The sequence below is a fragment of the Leptidea sinapis genome, chromosome 5 (genome assembly GCF_905404315.1).
Source record: "Leptidea sinapis chromosome 5, ilLepSina1.1, whole genome shotgun sequence".
In the NCBI taxonomy this organism is placed as follows: domain Eukaryota; kingdom Metazoa; phylum Arthropoda; class Insecta; order Lepidoptera; family Pieridae; genus Leptidea; species Leptidea sinapis.
This window is the reverse complement of record NC_066269.1, coordinates 6,062,757-6,079,344: the sequence shown is the minus strand read 5'-3', so window position 1 is coordinate 6,079,344 and position 16,588 is coordinate 6,062,757. Positions and strand designations below refer to the sequence as shown.

Below are 16,588 nucleotides of genomic sequence, written 5' to 3'. Positions count from 1 at the left end.
AGAGTGACGACAAAATGTTAATTATGATAAGCTTATTGCCATCGGCAATTTATAATTATTAATTATTAATTATTATTTTTATTTAACTTTACATACTAAAAATTATTGGGTTTATACCTTTAAATAAAGACTATTATTATTGTTATTATTTTAAAAGAAGCATCTTAGTCATTATTGGCTTGTGTTATTTTGCTGTGAAAAACAATAAGGAGTTATAGTTTCTGTACTTTTTACTAACCGACTTAAAAAAAGGTGTTGTTGTTTTTTTTTGTTTAATGTTTGCTACCTCAAAACTTATGACTGGGTGAACCGATGTTGATAATTCTTCTCACCTCACTCTTGTAGACCTATATAATATACACAATTCAACTCTACATTATTATGTCATATCTCAAAGGGCTTAGGCAGCGTTTTCGTTGAGAGCTCCCAGACAGGTATTTTTACCTACAACAAATATCATTAATGCATGCAAATATGTATACTAAAACCTAACAAATTATTAATACCAAAACATTCCTCAAAAACCATGCCATCCATTGGTGAAAGCAGCATGAAAATCGGTGTAGTAGTTTTTGAGTTTATCGCGAACAGACAGACGGACAGACACGGCGCAGGACTTTGTTTTATATGTAGTGATAATAATTACTTAATCTTCTCAAATATTTTAATAAATAAAAGTACAAGTATAAATTAATATGTTACTAAATTATATTATCTTCATTCATCATTGGCAGCAAAGACAGCTTAACTAGTATAAATTCAAATATTTTTATTCAAAATAGGATGTGAAATCACTTATTGAAAGTCAAAAAAAAACTACCACCCATTCCAAAGTGAATGCCTCAGGCCTGAGAAGAATGGGCGCAACAAACTCAGCGGGCTTTTTTTTTTAATCAAAAATATGTTTTACAATTAAAGTAACATTTACAAAGTAACATTGTACAATTAAACTTATTATTTAATAGCCTGAGGGCGGTCGCTCCATTCCCAATCTGTGTATGTTATAGTAACCTTTACCACACAAACGTTTTTTAACAATTCTTTTGAATAACGTAACACCTTTGTTTTGAACATTTTCTGGGATCTTGTTGTAAAAGCATATACATCGCCCCACAAAAGACTTACTAACTCGACTTAGCCGAGTAGTAGGCATCATCAGTTTATGTCTGTTCCTGGTGTTAACATTATGGTTATGACAGTTTCTGGCAAATTCACTTATGTGCCTATGAACATACATTACATTATCAAGAATATATTGAGAAGCAACAGTCAAGATGTTAATTTCTTTGAATTTTGCTCTCAATGATTCTTTAGGACCTAGGTTATAAATGGCGCGAATAGCCCTCTTCTGCAGCACAAATATTGTATTAATATCGGCAGCGTTGCCCCATAGCAAAATACCATAGGACATAATACTATGGAAATAACTAAAGTATACTAGTCGCGACGTATCTATGTCATTTAATTGTCTAATCTTTTTAACCGCGTATGCTGCAGAACTAAGTCTGTTCGCCAATCCTTCAATATGGGGGCCCCATTGTAATTTGGAATCTAGAGTTATGCCAAGAAATATAGCAGATTCCACCGGTTCTATCACCTCTCCATTTAACAAAACATTTGCATTTACATTTTTGACATTTGGAACGGTAAATTTAATGAATTTAGTTTTCTTGCTATTTAACAATAGGTTATTAGCGCTAAACCAGTACACGATGTCAGATAATGATCATAGCTTGGTTTCTTTTCACTTTGAAAATCAGTGAAGTGTCGTCCGCAAACAATACTACCTTATGTTTTTTCTCTATAAGATTAGGAAGATCATTTATATAGATAAGGAAGAGGAACGGTCCAAGAATAGACCCTTGTGGTACCGAAATACTGAGAGGAGTCCCAGGAGATCTCCTGCCATTCACGTCGACCCTCTGAATTATATTGTTTAGATATGAAGCCAGAAGATCGAGCGCAGTTCCTTTTATGCCATAGTGGTATAGCTTCCTGACCAGCGTTGAATGTTGAACACAATCAAAAGCCAGATAAATCACAGAAGATGCCAAGTGCATTCTGCGATTCCTCCCAGGCATCAAAAATATTCTTGATCAGCTCAACACCTGCATGCGTTGTTGAACGTCCCCTAGTAAAGCCAAATTGTTTCAAATGAAGTAACTTATGAGAGTTAAAGTAAGTAAGCATTTGGCTTAAAATTATTTTTTCAAAAATTTTACTAAGGGTCGGCAAAACCGACACAGGACGATGGTTGTTCGGGTCAGAAGAGCATCCTGACTTAAATATTGGTGTAATTTTACTATGTTTCAGAAGGTCAGAAAACATGCCACGATGAATACAATTATTAAATACTATTGCAAGATATGGTGCTATGACATCAATTATTGAACTTATTATTTTAACAGAAATGCCCCATATATCAGCAGTTTTTTTCATGTCTAGAGATTCAAAAGTTTTAATTATTTCTCCAGGGCTAACAAAAGTAAAATTGAAACTTTGTTGACACATTAAAAACATAAATTGTTCCTATAGAATCAGCCAACATATATTTAATAGCATTGCACCAGTATAATGTAAAATTCGTCATCGAATAGTTATGTAAGACAAAGGAAATTGGTTTATACAATATTTCTATCGTTTGGCTGCTCACCGAAATTAACATATTTTTTTAGTTCATAATCTAAAAATTGTATTTCTAATCTAGCAGAAATGTCAAATAAACTTGCACAGACAAGGTTTTCTAGCCTGACGCAAATATCAAAGTTTGTACTTTTATCGCAAATTCAGATCACCAATTTACTAAAAAAAAACTGAGCTATATATCGCTCATTACACTGACCTTTTAAAAATTCCTTTTTTACTCACTGCTTTCGACAGGATAGTTTTTTGAGAAGAGCGGTAACTGTCAACTACCAGACTTAGAGAAAAATCGTGGAAGGAGTCATACCCTCGATTTATAAGAAACCAATAAAGAATAAAAGTAAAAATATAAATTATCGTATATTGGACGCATCATCCTTAAGAACTTGAATTCATGGTTTGCGTGAGGATGCTTTGTAAACATGATCGATAATATGTAATCGCATTCAACAAATACATTGATTTACTAACTACTAGCCTTAACCCGCGACTTCGTCCACGTGGAATAGTTACTTTGGGCAGCATTTTTTATTTGTTAGGATACGTTGCAAATACACACAAACTGCTCTTTCCGCTGCTGGGAGCGCTCTTCAACGATACAGCGGATATCCCTTGTCATTGTGGACAGTCTCTTTAATAGTATTTCCCTTTGAACTTTAATCTCCTATTTGGTAGGTTAAAGTAGTTTTTGTAGGTTAAAGTAGTCAAATATGCTCGAATAATTTTTTATAAATTACTTCTTATCAAGTGCCTAATTATAAAGTTTCATAGTTTTATCTCCGAAAATGAAAGACTCCGATGCAAGATTTCATCCCTTATTTCAACCTGTTTATGCCCTCTTTTACAAAAATGTCGCAAACGTCAGAAAATTTCTGAAAACTTTTATTTTTTGATGTTGTTGCGCGCAACATATAATAGTCAAAGAAGTTTATCTTCAATTACATCAAAAAGGTAAACGTCATTTTCTTTTGCTTATATGTCAATGTAATTTTGCAGTTATAAACGTATTTCAATAAAAAAAATTCGCAATAAAAGGTAGCCTATGTCCTCTTCTATGGTCTAGAAATTCTATCTGTGTACTAAATTTCATCAGAATCGGTTTGGTGCTTTAGGCATGAAAGCGTAACAAACAAACTTACATTCACATATATAATACTGCCGCCTTACTTTGAATGTAACACCACACGTATTATATTACAAATGGCTACAACTTGTTACGATTTTTTTATGAAACTAAGGGACGAGACGAGCAGGACGTTCAGCTGATGGTAATTGATACGCCCTGTCCATTACAATCCAGTGCCGCTCAGGATTTTTGAAAAACACCAAAACTTCTGAACGGCACTACAACTGCGCTCGTCAATTTGAGACATAAAACGTTAAGTCTCATTTGCCCAGTAATTTCACTAGCTACGGCGCCCTTCAGACCGAAACAAAGTAATGCTTACACATTACTGCTTCACGCTATAGGCGCCGTTGTGGTACTCATAATCTAGCCTGTGCAAAGGAGCCACCCACTGGTAAAAACGGCACTAGACATTATGGAACGGATCACATCACACATCAGTCACATTTCACATTAATAATATTAGTGGGGATAACTGGTCGACCTGGCACCACAAGCAGTATCTATTCACGAGTTAACGCATGGACCAGACATCGTTACCTTCGCACATATTTGAGGGAAGGACACGATCCGGCACACACGCAAGCAATGGCATTTCAGTGAGCATGACAAACCATGTTAGAGCATACCTATGCATGATAACTACAATATTATGCTCACAAACCAAACTTAAAACGCACTTCCATCAATTTATTTGACATAATTAATTCCTTGTTAATTTTAATTGGCCATTATAATGAGAATTGCTTAATTATTAAGATTATTTAGATCATCTGTAGATTTATACAGAACTAGTTTACAAGTGATATTTCTTATGGCGTTTTTACAGGAGAATTTAAGAAAATTTATTATTATATTAGAAATAATAAAACACAAAAATAACATGTTTACATTGTTGAATGAACAAACAAATTTTGTCCCATCACCTTTGTTACGTATCTCTTCCGGGGGTAATATGTCACAACAGCCGACCAATAACAGCGCGTCATTTCATGGGACGAGGGTATAAAAGAGCGGCTTCCGGCTCATTTGATATATATCTCAGCGGAGTGCCGCTTGCGCCTCTCTCTCCCCAAAAGAAGGTCGCCTTCGATGAAGGCTTAGAGGGCACCTGCCCAAAGCCAACTGCAGGTGGTGTTTAGTGGGTAGGCCTAGGTTTTCACGTGAGTCCCACATAACCAACGAAGACTTAGGCTGCGTTGGTATGCATGAGCATTCACCAAATCCCCCCGTCGTTATCCCGGCGGGTACTCCTCTCCCTTGTTTGGGCGCAAAAAAAAAACTCATTTGATTCAGTCTCGTGCCAGATTTTGGCGAGACAACACGTCCTGAGGATTCCTCTTGAAGAGGCGAAACACGTGTCGAATTGTTTAAAAACAAATATTGGCGTAATTAACACTAAAGAAAACTTAAATCATTTGTAGGAGAGTTTAAACTGAATACTGTATGAGCACATTGATACCCAAGTACGACATAAAGCTAACTGTTAACTATGTTTCAATGATATCCGATATAATATGAGATCCGCAGGAGAACCAAAATCACCGACATAGCACAGATGATTGCGAAACTGGAGTGGCAGTGGGTAGGGCACATAGTTCGACGGACAGATGGACGTTGCGGCAGTAAAGTCCTTGAATTTCGACCACGTACCGGAAGTCGCAGAGTTGGTAGGCACAAGGTAGACCGACGATCTGGTCAAGATCGCTGGAATACGTTGGATGAGGGCGTCGGACCGATCGTCGTGGAAATCTTTCGGGGAGGCCTTTGTCCAGCAGTGGACGTCTTCCAGCTGATGGTGATGATGATGATGATGATACCTAGTATCAATAGCTAAGCCCAACCACATTTTATGGTAGCTTATTCCTTTAAAATTCCGTCCAAACAAACTCTAATTTTAACCAAAATTTTTGATAAGTACAAACAGGAACGAATAATTCGCACGACACGCTACAAGTTAGGATATCATCCCCACCATCTGGATGAGTGGCGGTCCTCCACAGTGCGGTTTTCCAGGAGCTTTCTTCCACGTACTACAAAGCTGTGGAATGAGCTTTATTGTGCGGTGTTTCCGGGACGGTACACTGCTGTGATTCCTCTGGTGTTGCAAGAGAATGTGGGCGGCGGTGATCACTTAACACCAGGACCCGTAGGCTCGGTTGTCCTCCTTTTCCATAAAAAATGTGTGTATTATTTCCAATCAGAAGTATCTGTGTGAAATTGTTTTGTCTTTTTTATTCCCTTAGGAGGGTTTTGTTTGAATTGTAAATAAAAAATTGACATCCTTAAATCATAAGACCTTCATGAAAAGTTTCAGGTTTGTAGAGCATTGACTTTAACATTCTTGTTGATCAGAAGTTTGTGTTTATTTATGACAGTAAGGTATGAGACGAGCAGGACGTTCAGCTGATGGTAATTGATACGCCCTACAATGCAGCGCCACTCAAGATCCTTGAAAATCCCAAAAAAAATTAATCGGCCCTACAATTGCGCACGTCTCCCTCAGACATAAGATGTTAAGTCTCGTTTGTCCAGTAATTTTATTATGATCATTAAGTTTAAAAAGCCGAACAATAATTAGTTAGAATTATAATTCTTTCATCCATAATTTCAACGACCCTCTTACGAACTTTCGATCAGGCCAGGTGGCCTGACGCGAGTTTAACATTTTATACCTGTCCCAAGAGAAAAATGCTCAATGCTGCTTAAGAAGTTTTCGCTTCGAAAAACACAATATAATAAAGTAAATATACAAAACCGAATATTAATATTTAAGTTTAGCCCGTCTATGAATACAAATTGTTATGAAATAGGTATCATGATAAAATATTCATCTCATTATGGATTTAATTATTGTTAAATTTATAAAATAGCAAAATATGTTATGTCTTTATTTGATGCGACAGCATAAAATACTCAACTCCACATGATTTAAAAATTTATTATAAATTATTTTTTATGGGCCATAAAAACTAATGCTACCATATTTATATATTTTATTATTTAAGCAGATCTTAATATACATTTAAGAGAATAATATGATAACAGATTTTATCGTATCGTTAGCAAGGTTAGGTTAAATATTCAATAACCTGGTAGGTACTCTTAAATATGTTAATTTTATCAATCGCGAAGACTATATTTTTTTTAATTTTAATTATTGACCACCGTTGGGTGTATATATACTCAAATCAAAATATAAAATTTTGAAATGATGAAAAAGAAGTTTTGCTTGATAGAGGCAGAAGGCAAAAACTCCAAGAGTTAAAATGCCTGTAGCTGTATGATGATGACGTTGAGCGTAGGGCCCTTACCTTCCAGTGGGAGGCTCCTTTGCACAGGATACTGGTTAGATTATGGGTACCACAACGGCGCCTATTTCTGCCGTGAAGCAGTACCTAATGTGAAAAGATTACTGTGTTTCGGTCTGAAGGGTGCCGTAGCTAGTGAAATTACTGGGCAAATGAGACTTAACATCTTAAGTCTCAAGGTGACGAGCGCAATTGTAGTGCTAATCAGAATTTTTGGGTTTTTCAAGAATCCTGAGCGGGCAGGCGTGTATATTACCATCAGCTTCCTGCTCGTATCGTCCCTTATTTTCATTAAAAAAAAAGTCAGAGTCAACATGCTCGACGATTTGCATAATGCAGCAAGGTTGTAAAAACCACACTCTTCAAGGCTGTTACTGTTTAGGCATCTACACCTACAGCTGTGGATAACGTACTCGCACAAAGCTATGAGCAGAATAAGAGTCCAGTACAATGACGCGTTCCGGGTTCTTATGCATCTCCCGCGGTGGTGCAGCGCGTCGGAAATGTTCGCAGACTCTGGGATGCCTTTTCGCGATAATCTGGTCTCGCGTTGCCTCTTTCTGGCGGAGACTGCGACATCAGGCGACGACAGGAATCAAGATCTTAAGCGCTGTATCTCTTTTCACGTGGACAAGAACAAAAAATTACTGCACAAATATGTGCAAAATATATAATTTTAGTTAATTTAATTTTACTTTTAACATTGCACCCCTTTAGTGTCCAAATTTTTTTGGAACTACGGGTGTTATTATGCCTGAAATAAATGCCTTCTATTTAGTTTTTATTTGATTGTTTGATTTTAATTTTATATTCGTGGACATCATTATTTTTATCTTAGTATATAAAATTACTAGTCAAGTACCCAATTAAGATACCACTTCTCTTATTTGGTTAAATTTAAGAGAAGAACGACACTCGATTTTTGTTCATAAGTACTGTCAACCTCTTTTTTTCGGAAAATTCTCTTATTAAATCGATACCTCAGTTCTATAGAGTAACAATTCAGAAAAGGGTTACAAAAAAAACAACTTGAGTTGTTAGACTTATGAAGGTAATTAGACTTAGACTTATAAAGTATTATCTAAACTACATTCACTTATCGACTTGTGTCTCTGTGGTCACCATTATCACTTCTTTTTTTTTTATTCGGTTATCGTTTAACAATTTCTGCTACTCATCTCAAAATTACTAAATTGATTTGTTACAATTTGTAACTGTGGTATCAAAATAATTATATAGCCCATAAAATTTAGAGGTACTTTAGAAATAACAGACAAAGTACATTAAAATATCTTTTAATAGGGTGGTAACAACTTTATACATAGGTAACAGGTACAATCACATTGTGTTTTATACACTAGCGTAACTTAAGGCAAATGATCGCCAACGGGCAAGAAGCCTCTTTCATCAGCTGTGTAATCAACTCTGTACTTGACTCCATCTGGGCCGATGTATTCGAAGAAACCCCTAGTCTTCATGCCTTCAGATTCTCCAATTTTCTCGATGCGACCTGCTTCTTCAGCGAGGATTTTATTTTCAGTTTCATAGAGGTAGTGGTATCCATCAGGTTGAATTTCCGCTTCTTGGCGAATGATTCCATATTTGTAGTCGTAAGAGCCAGTAGGTTGGACGACGACTTTTGGTACAACGATGGGCTTGTAAGTGGTGCTGACGTATACAGGTGTAACTGGCGCAGCTGTGGTCACTGGCTTAAGAGCAGCTGTGGGGCTGTAAATTGATATTAAATATGTTAAAGTCAAAATTAAACTGTCCGACACTTAATTTTGTACGCTTTCAATAGCTTAATTATTTGCAACGAGACACATATTCACCAAGATATCTGAAACAACGTTGAAGTATCTAAAAAAATTACGCACGTACTTGAAAGTAGATTCATAAAATTACAATAATTTGTCGTTAAATACAATAAAGTTGTCGTTTTTGTTTTGATAACCAATAGACATGTACCGACACAATAGATTATAATTCCAACAGCTGACGTCAATTATATTGTCGGATGTGACAATTATACTTAACCCCATGTCATTGAATTCAAACAGTCGAATCGCAAATTCGCTTCCTTCTAAGCGATTTCGTTTGCTTGTAATTGGGAATATATAGCACCGCCTAACAAACTTTTCAAACTGCATGGTTAAAATATTTTTGTATTGCCTTAACTCAAAATATGTCCATTGCCTACAAGATGGAGAGCAAAAGATCACGCGGACGATCACCCAGTCGCTTGCCTGACCAGATCAAGACACTCACCGGCCTACCACTTACGACCACAATTAGGAAAGCCGAACGTTACAAAAACTTAGAAGTACGGACACGACCTTTAGAAATGAAGCGACCGAGAAGAAGAAGAAAATTTCAACTATTTCATTTGGATAGTTTATCCAAGTAACAGATAGACAGAGTTACTTTCACTGTAATAATATTAGCATGGATATTTTTCAATCACCAAATGTTTTTAAAACATATTAAACTTTAATACAAGCACCTGTAAAAGACATATACATAAAAAATACTTTAAAATATTAAGATATGTTGTCCTAATTAATACAAAGATGTTACTGTAATCCCACGCGTTTTAAACAAATTAGATGAATTAATGAATCTAAGTGGCTTTAATATACGACATGAAACACTTAAAGGCGGTCTCATTAACATTATTAAGATACGATGAGTTCGAGGTAAATCTAATTTAATTTAAAGTTTATGTGAATGTTTATACACACTTAATATTAAATATACAATATTATCGAAGGCATAAAATAATAACATTAAAATTTAACCTCAGAATTGGAAATGATAGGCAATAAAATTGTACAGTTGATGTGGTTAGTAATTATTTTGTTATAAGGTTACAAACAGTGTTTATTTTCAGTTTGGGGAGTTTCTGCCACAATCGCCAGGTTTGGCAGTAGATGTTGGTGCTTCTCGGAAGGATGATGCTGCCTATCCCATGCCCATCTTTGAATCCCTTAGTCGCCTCTTACGACGCTATTCTGATGAGAAACCACACGCACTTAGATGTTCAAGATCGCAGGAATAGGATGGATGAGGGCATAGCGATTTTTAGGGGAGGCCTTTGTCCAGCAGTGGACGTCTTCCGGCAGAAATGATGAAGGTTACAAATTCTTGTAACATATAGATTTTATATGCGCTTAGACTGTTAAATATATCTTTATGGTTTTGTCATAACTTTCGTACCTGACGCCCATCCTCCGCTCTATGAATCCCTTATTCGCCTTTTACGACATTATTCTGGTTAAACACCACACGCAACAAGATGGTCATAAATAGGTTGGATGAGGGCAGCGCAGGATCGATCGTCATGGCAATTTTTGGGGGAGGCCTTTGTCCTATCCTCCTTTGTACATTGGACGTCATCCGGCAGAAATTATGAAGGTTACAAATTGTTGTAACATATAGATTTTATATACGTTTAGATTGTTTAATATATCTTTATGGTTTTGTCACAGAATGGCTTTCGTACCTGACTTGGGGTACAGGCTTGTATTTTTCAATATCATCCTTTGAGCCCTTGTAGAAACCTCCCGGGCCACCTTTGTCTGAGGATCCAGTGTAGAAACCACCGGCGCCGCCGCGGTCCCCACGATCACCGCTGTAAAAGTAAAATCCAGGATCAGCCCAAAGATGAAAAAATATAATTAAATTAGGCGTTACTTTTACCGGAAGACGTAGTGTTGGTAGGCAAGATGGACCAACGATCTGGTCAAGATCGTTGAGAGGCCGGAATACGTTGGATGAGGGCAGCGCAGGACCGATCGTCGTGGAACCTTTGGAGGAGGCCTTTTTCTAGCAGTGGACTTCTTCCGGCTATGATGATATATATTGATGATGATGATGATGAGACGTTATTTTGCGGAAATCCATAATTATCCAAATTTTCTCATTTTTATTGAGTATAAGTTCCGCTAAGTTCTGTCTTTAATCAATTCGACACATGTTTCGCCTCTACACGAGGCATCCTCAGGAGATCTTGCCAAATTCTGGCACGAGAATGTCTTAGAGAAATAAGTATAGTTTTAAGTGAGTAGTGTTGTATTTTTATAGCAAATTTAAAAGAAGAAGTCTAGTAGGATAACGAATAGGATTAAGGATTAAAGAAATATAAAATTTTAAAAATGACATAGTCCTTAGATCAATGATAGACGTATACGTCTAGATAGACTATGTATGACATCTGTGAAAACGTCGAAAAAAAAATACACTTTAGAACTAACCTCTATTTTGAGCAATTCACGCACACTAACACAAAATGTCATACAAATCGCGAGTGCGAGACCTAGCTTGTCACGCACCTTCAACTAATATTCCTGGCCTATTTTTTTCGGTTGTCTAACAGCAAGAGACTATCTAGACGGATAAATTATCTAAGGAAATAATATATTCGCATGTTGGTTATGTTCTGTTATTAATTATTATGAGTATCTTATTAAATTATAAATTAGAGTTATTTTATTAGCAATAACACTATTGCAATCTTATAAAAGTCGAATCATCGTAGAAAAAAAAATGGATCTAGTTTAGTTATTTTTTTACAATAATCGTGTGTTCCTATTATATATTTGGAGTATCATGTGAAAATGCAACACAAATACACCCAGAAAATCCACGGCAAGCAAGTAGTTATTAATTCATTATTAATTATTTTATTGGACTTACTTGTATGCACCAGAGTTGTCAGGAATATAGCGGCCAGTCTGGTCGTATCTGCTGGGGTTATATTTTCCTGGGTCGTATTTGCCGGGGTCGTATTTACCAGCGTCGTATTTTCCTGCGTCGTATTTACCGGGGTCGTATTTGCCAGCATCAGAAGCGGAGTAACGGTTGTAATATCTGAAGGGGTCGTTGGTTGACGGTTGCAATGTGCTGAACCGGAACGGCCTGAATGTTGTTGGACTGAAAGAAAATGTCATTAAAATAACCCTTAAACTAATGAGGCTTGTGGGAGTCTTTCCACAGGATGCCGGCTAGATTATGGATTACGCATATTAAATCAGCTTACACCATTAATGACTTGAATGTTAATCCTGCCATATTGTGTTCAACCGTCACCTTTACATACAGATTCCTTCCCATCCCTCGCAATCACTGACTAACAATACCCTACAGTGTATCATCAACGAAAAATGCCTTGGGGTACATCATGATTCCGAGTATGTCTTCGACAACCACAGAAGCGTTGTCACAAAAGCAAAATAGCCATGTGAAGTAGTAGCGAACTTAAGTTTGTGAAAAAAAACCTTTTCAACGACATTACTAAAATTTTAAGTTAATAATTGGGTACAGTTCAGAATATACTCGTATTATTGTGTGTGTTAGCACCAGAAGAAAAAACATTTTTACGCAAACAAAATCGAACAAGTTCAACGAAAGTACTTAAATTTTAAGTTAATAATTGGGTACAGTTCAGAATATATTATTGTGTGCAAACATCACCAATTATTTCCTTAAAATAATAATAATTAGACAAGAGATAGTTGACATTTCTTATTTTCTACAATTAATTAAAAACAACTTGACTCTACGGACCTATCTTAATCAATATATATAAAAGAGAATGTATGTTTGTATGTTCCCTAATAACTCCTAAACTATTCGACCGATCTCAATGAAATCTTTTGTAATAGATTTGTTGAAGAAGTTGAAGGATGGTTTATATAAATATTTTTTATGGAAAAACAACGTTTGCCTGGTCAGCTAGTATATATATATATATCTATATATATATATATATATATATATATATATATATATATATATAAATCCAGTGTCCTGATGTTTGTTTCCAGCGAGCTCCTTAACTAATGAACGGATTTTAATGGGGATTACTTCATGGAGTTCAGTATAGTCCAACTTGAGAGATAGTATAGTTTTTATTTCGAGGGACCCATAATTATTCCATTATTTGTTTTGCATAGACATATTTTCTATCAGGGAATTTATAGACGCACGGTTTGGCAGTTCTACTGTGAAACAATTTCATTATAACAACAGGTAGCATATTTTACGTAATACTTCTTGATGTTATGGTATATTATTGACATGTTTATAAAATACAGTATTTTATTTATTATATACAGAACAACGTCTGTCGGATCAGCTAGTTATATAATATATTTTCAGGTAATCACATAAAATGTTGTTTATTTAAAATTTTAAAACATCAGTACAACTTTTATCAACAACTTAATATTATATTACTAGTAAAATGAAAATTATGTTATTGTTTCATCAAAATTTTTCGCGGCTCACACCCAATTAAGATCCGTAATGGCAAGTGTTTTAAACCATTCGATTAATTTATTGTAATGTTCGAAGATATGTCGAAGTCTATAGTTTTTCAAAATAAAACCGGGCCCATGGTTTTTGCTGATAATATAGCTTTTTATTGATTGAAGATTTTTGCTAACTGTTAAGTGGTTTTTTGAGTGTTAAACATTACATAAAACACACAGAAAATAAAATCTTTCTTTTTTTATGAGAATAAGGGACGAGATGAGCCGGACGTTCAGCTGATGTAATTGATACGCCCTGCCCATTACAATGCAGTGCCGATCAGGATTCTTGAAATAATCAAAAATTCTGAGCGGCACTACAACTGACATGATATTCTTTCTGAAATATTAGATTGTTTTTATAAAACATTTTACCAATGATTAAAACGTGTGTTATTGTAACTGTGTTTTTACATTACATTTTGCGTGAAAGTTACATTTTTATTATTATTTCCAAACTAATTTAAATATATATAACAAATATTCAGCAATAAAAAAAATTAAGTTGGCAATGAAATAAGTTATACTTAACAATTTAGTAAAATTAAGGCACTTCGTTTAAATTTTAATACTTTTATAACTTACATTTGTTCTTCTGCTGCGTAGGCAGCAACCGCCAATAGAGTCACCTGAAAAACCAACCATTTATGAAAACTCACTAAATCAAATACCGTTATTAATAATTGGCTAAAATAATCTAATTAAAAGGCAGAAACATCTCTTCGGCTAAAAATGAAATGTACGGCTACAAGAAACTCAGCGAGACTTTTGTGTTATTCAAAACCGTTGACTCTCGCTCAAAACCTTTTTATCAACTAGTGCTAAGCCGACATATAATACAACATCTGGCTGGCCCCTTCCCATCTACATAGAACCAACAACAGAGCTGGTGCGGCTTGTGAAGCGGCTGAAAAAGCTAAAGCATGCAAATACAGGGGTATACCGAATATGGTTTTTTCCCATTCGGTGTAGAGACCCTTGGTCCGTGGGGTCCTAGCGCTATAAGGCTTTTTAAGGAAACAGCAAAAAGGCTAGTCGACATCAAATGAGACCCAAGAGCTAGCAGCTACCTCGGACAAAGAATAAGTCTATCTATTCAAAGGGGGAACGCTACCAGTATCTTCGGTACCTTACCTAATATATTTTTGTTATCATATTAAGGTTTTCAGATTTAGATTCTGGTTAAATTTGTAATTATTTATATTAAATATTTTATTTATTTAATGAAATTTGCATTACAAATAAAAATAAGCAAGTTGTTGTCTTGATAAATAATACAACGTCTTACATGAACGATACGTACCAAAAGAATCCGCATTGTCGATACCAGCTCAGCGAAACTAGCTGAATGTCGATACAACGAGAAGATTTGTCTATTTATACGTTTTGTCATCCAATTTTATAATGCGATTCTATTATCCAGTTCTACATAATACAATGTTTAATCTAAGAATTAATGAGATCAACATTTTCTATGTTTATGCACAGTTACAAAAAGATTATATGTCGTCGTCTTTTTTGACCTATAATGGAATTTTTGAGTGTTTTATTGCTTATATTTTAAATTTATACGGATATAGGACAGCATTTTGAGGTTCTTAATATTTTGTGCTTCCTAATTTTATTAACAAAATAATATAAGATTACATTACAATTCAAGTAAGAACTCATATAAGAAACATTAAAATCAAACCTCATTGGTGCGAACTTTTTGCACATGACAGCTAGAGTATTCTAGATTTGAAAAAACGTACATCATTGGATTGTTCGATTTTCGATTCTTTTGTTTGGTTTTAAAAGTGAAGTAAAGCTGAATTCCGCTGTGAATTTAACGCAGCCAGACTGGCGAAACTCTCTAAGAAATTGTATTAAACGTTCAGTCATTGATAGATTGACAGATGATGGATTATTTTTGTTATTCAAAACCGAAATAATAATCTTGTAAAAAACGGAAGAAGCTGAAATCCACAATGTTTAAAGCAACTGTCTGCTTTCAAACTAAGCCGGATTATACTTCGTCTTCAATGGCCATACTGTAATTACTACTATTTCAAACTTATGTCAAATCACTGCACATTTCATACTAAACTAAATTTCAATTTTTATTTAGGCAGTCCCACCTAATCGATGAAACCAGGCTAGGAATATTAGTTTTTTTTTTATGGAATAGGAGGACAAACGAGCGTACGGGTCATCTGTTGTTAAATGATCACCGCCGCCCACAATCTCTTGCAACACCAGAGGAATCACAGGAGCGTTGCCGGCCTTTAAGGAAGGTGTACGCGCTTTTTTTGAAGGTACTCATGTCGTACCAGGAAGGAACACCGCACAAGGAAGCTCATTCCACAGCTTTGTAGTACGTGGAAGAAAGCTCCTTGAAAACCGCACTGTGTAGGACCACCACACATCCAGATGGTGAGGATGATATCCTAACTTGTGGCGTGTCGTGTGAAGGTGGAATTCGGCGGCAGGAATCGGACACACAATGAAGCGACGTCTCTACGCAACGCCAAGTGATCCAGCCGTTCACAGAGCACTGGGTCCCCGACAATTCGAGCTGCTCTGCGTTGCACGCGGTCAAGTTTAGTGTGCGTGACAAGGTACGTCTTATATTCGCGATTCGTATGACACTTTGTGTTAGGTGCGTGAATTGCTCAATATAGAGGCTAGTTCTAACCACATTTTTTAATTAATTCTTGTATAGGCGCGTTATGAAAAAATGATGAGAGTAATTTTAAGATGCGCGCGCATCACGTTTGCGACGTTCGTTATTTTTTTTTTTTGGTTTCTTCGCCCATTATTTGGACAGACAAAGGGTTCAAGCCCATACAGCTTCGTTATTTAATAATTAATTGTCAAAGTCATCTATGCAAGATTTTTACAATATTGTTCTTTCTAAAAGCAAACAATTTAATTACGACAGCAGGGTGCATATTTTACGAAGTAATTTTTCATGTTATCATATATTATTGTCAAATTCATATAAAAACATTATTTTATTTATTATATACAGAACAACGTCTGTTGGGTCAGCTAGTTATATATAATTTCCACCTATATATTGACTCATCACGATATCCCTGGAACCATAAGGCGTAGAGACTTGAAATTTGGTAGGAATATTGCTTTCGTCGAATAGAGGTCAGCTGTAAATGGCAGCGGGGAAAGGGGCCGCCCGTCCAACCGCCTACACGCAT

The 16,588-nt window shown here is 35.7% G+C and overlaps 1 protein-coding gene across 1 annotated transcript; it reads right to left on the bottom strand.

The window, feature by feature from the left end:
• Positions 1-8,359: 8,359 nt before the first annotated feature.
• Positions 8,360-14,801, bottom strand: LOC126964559 (larval cuticle protein LCP-30-like). Its single transcript, XM_050807754.1, has 5 exons — positions 14,695-14,801; positions 13,977-14,020; positions 11,776-12,012; positions 10,583-10,711; positions 8,360-8,808 (listed from the first exon to the last, which is right to left on the bottom strand). The coding sequence occupies exons 1-5, from the start codon at positions 14,782-14,784 to the stop codon at positions 8,448-8,450; spliced, it is 861 nt and encodes a 286-aa protein (XP_050663711.1). The 5' UTR covers positions 14,785-14,801; the 3' UTR covers positions 8,360-8,447.
• Positions 14,802-16,588: the final 1,787 nt, after the last annotated feature.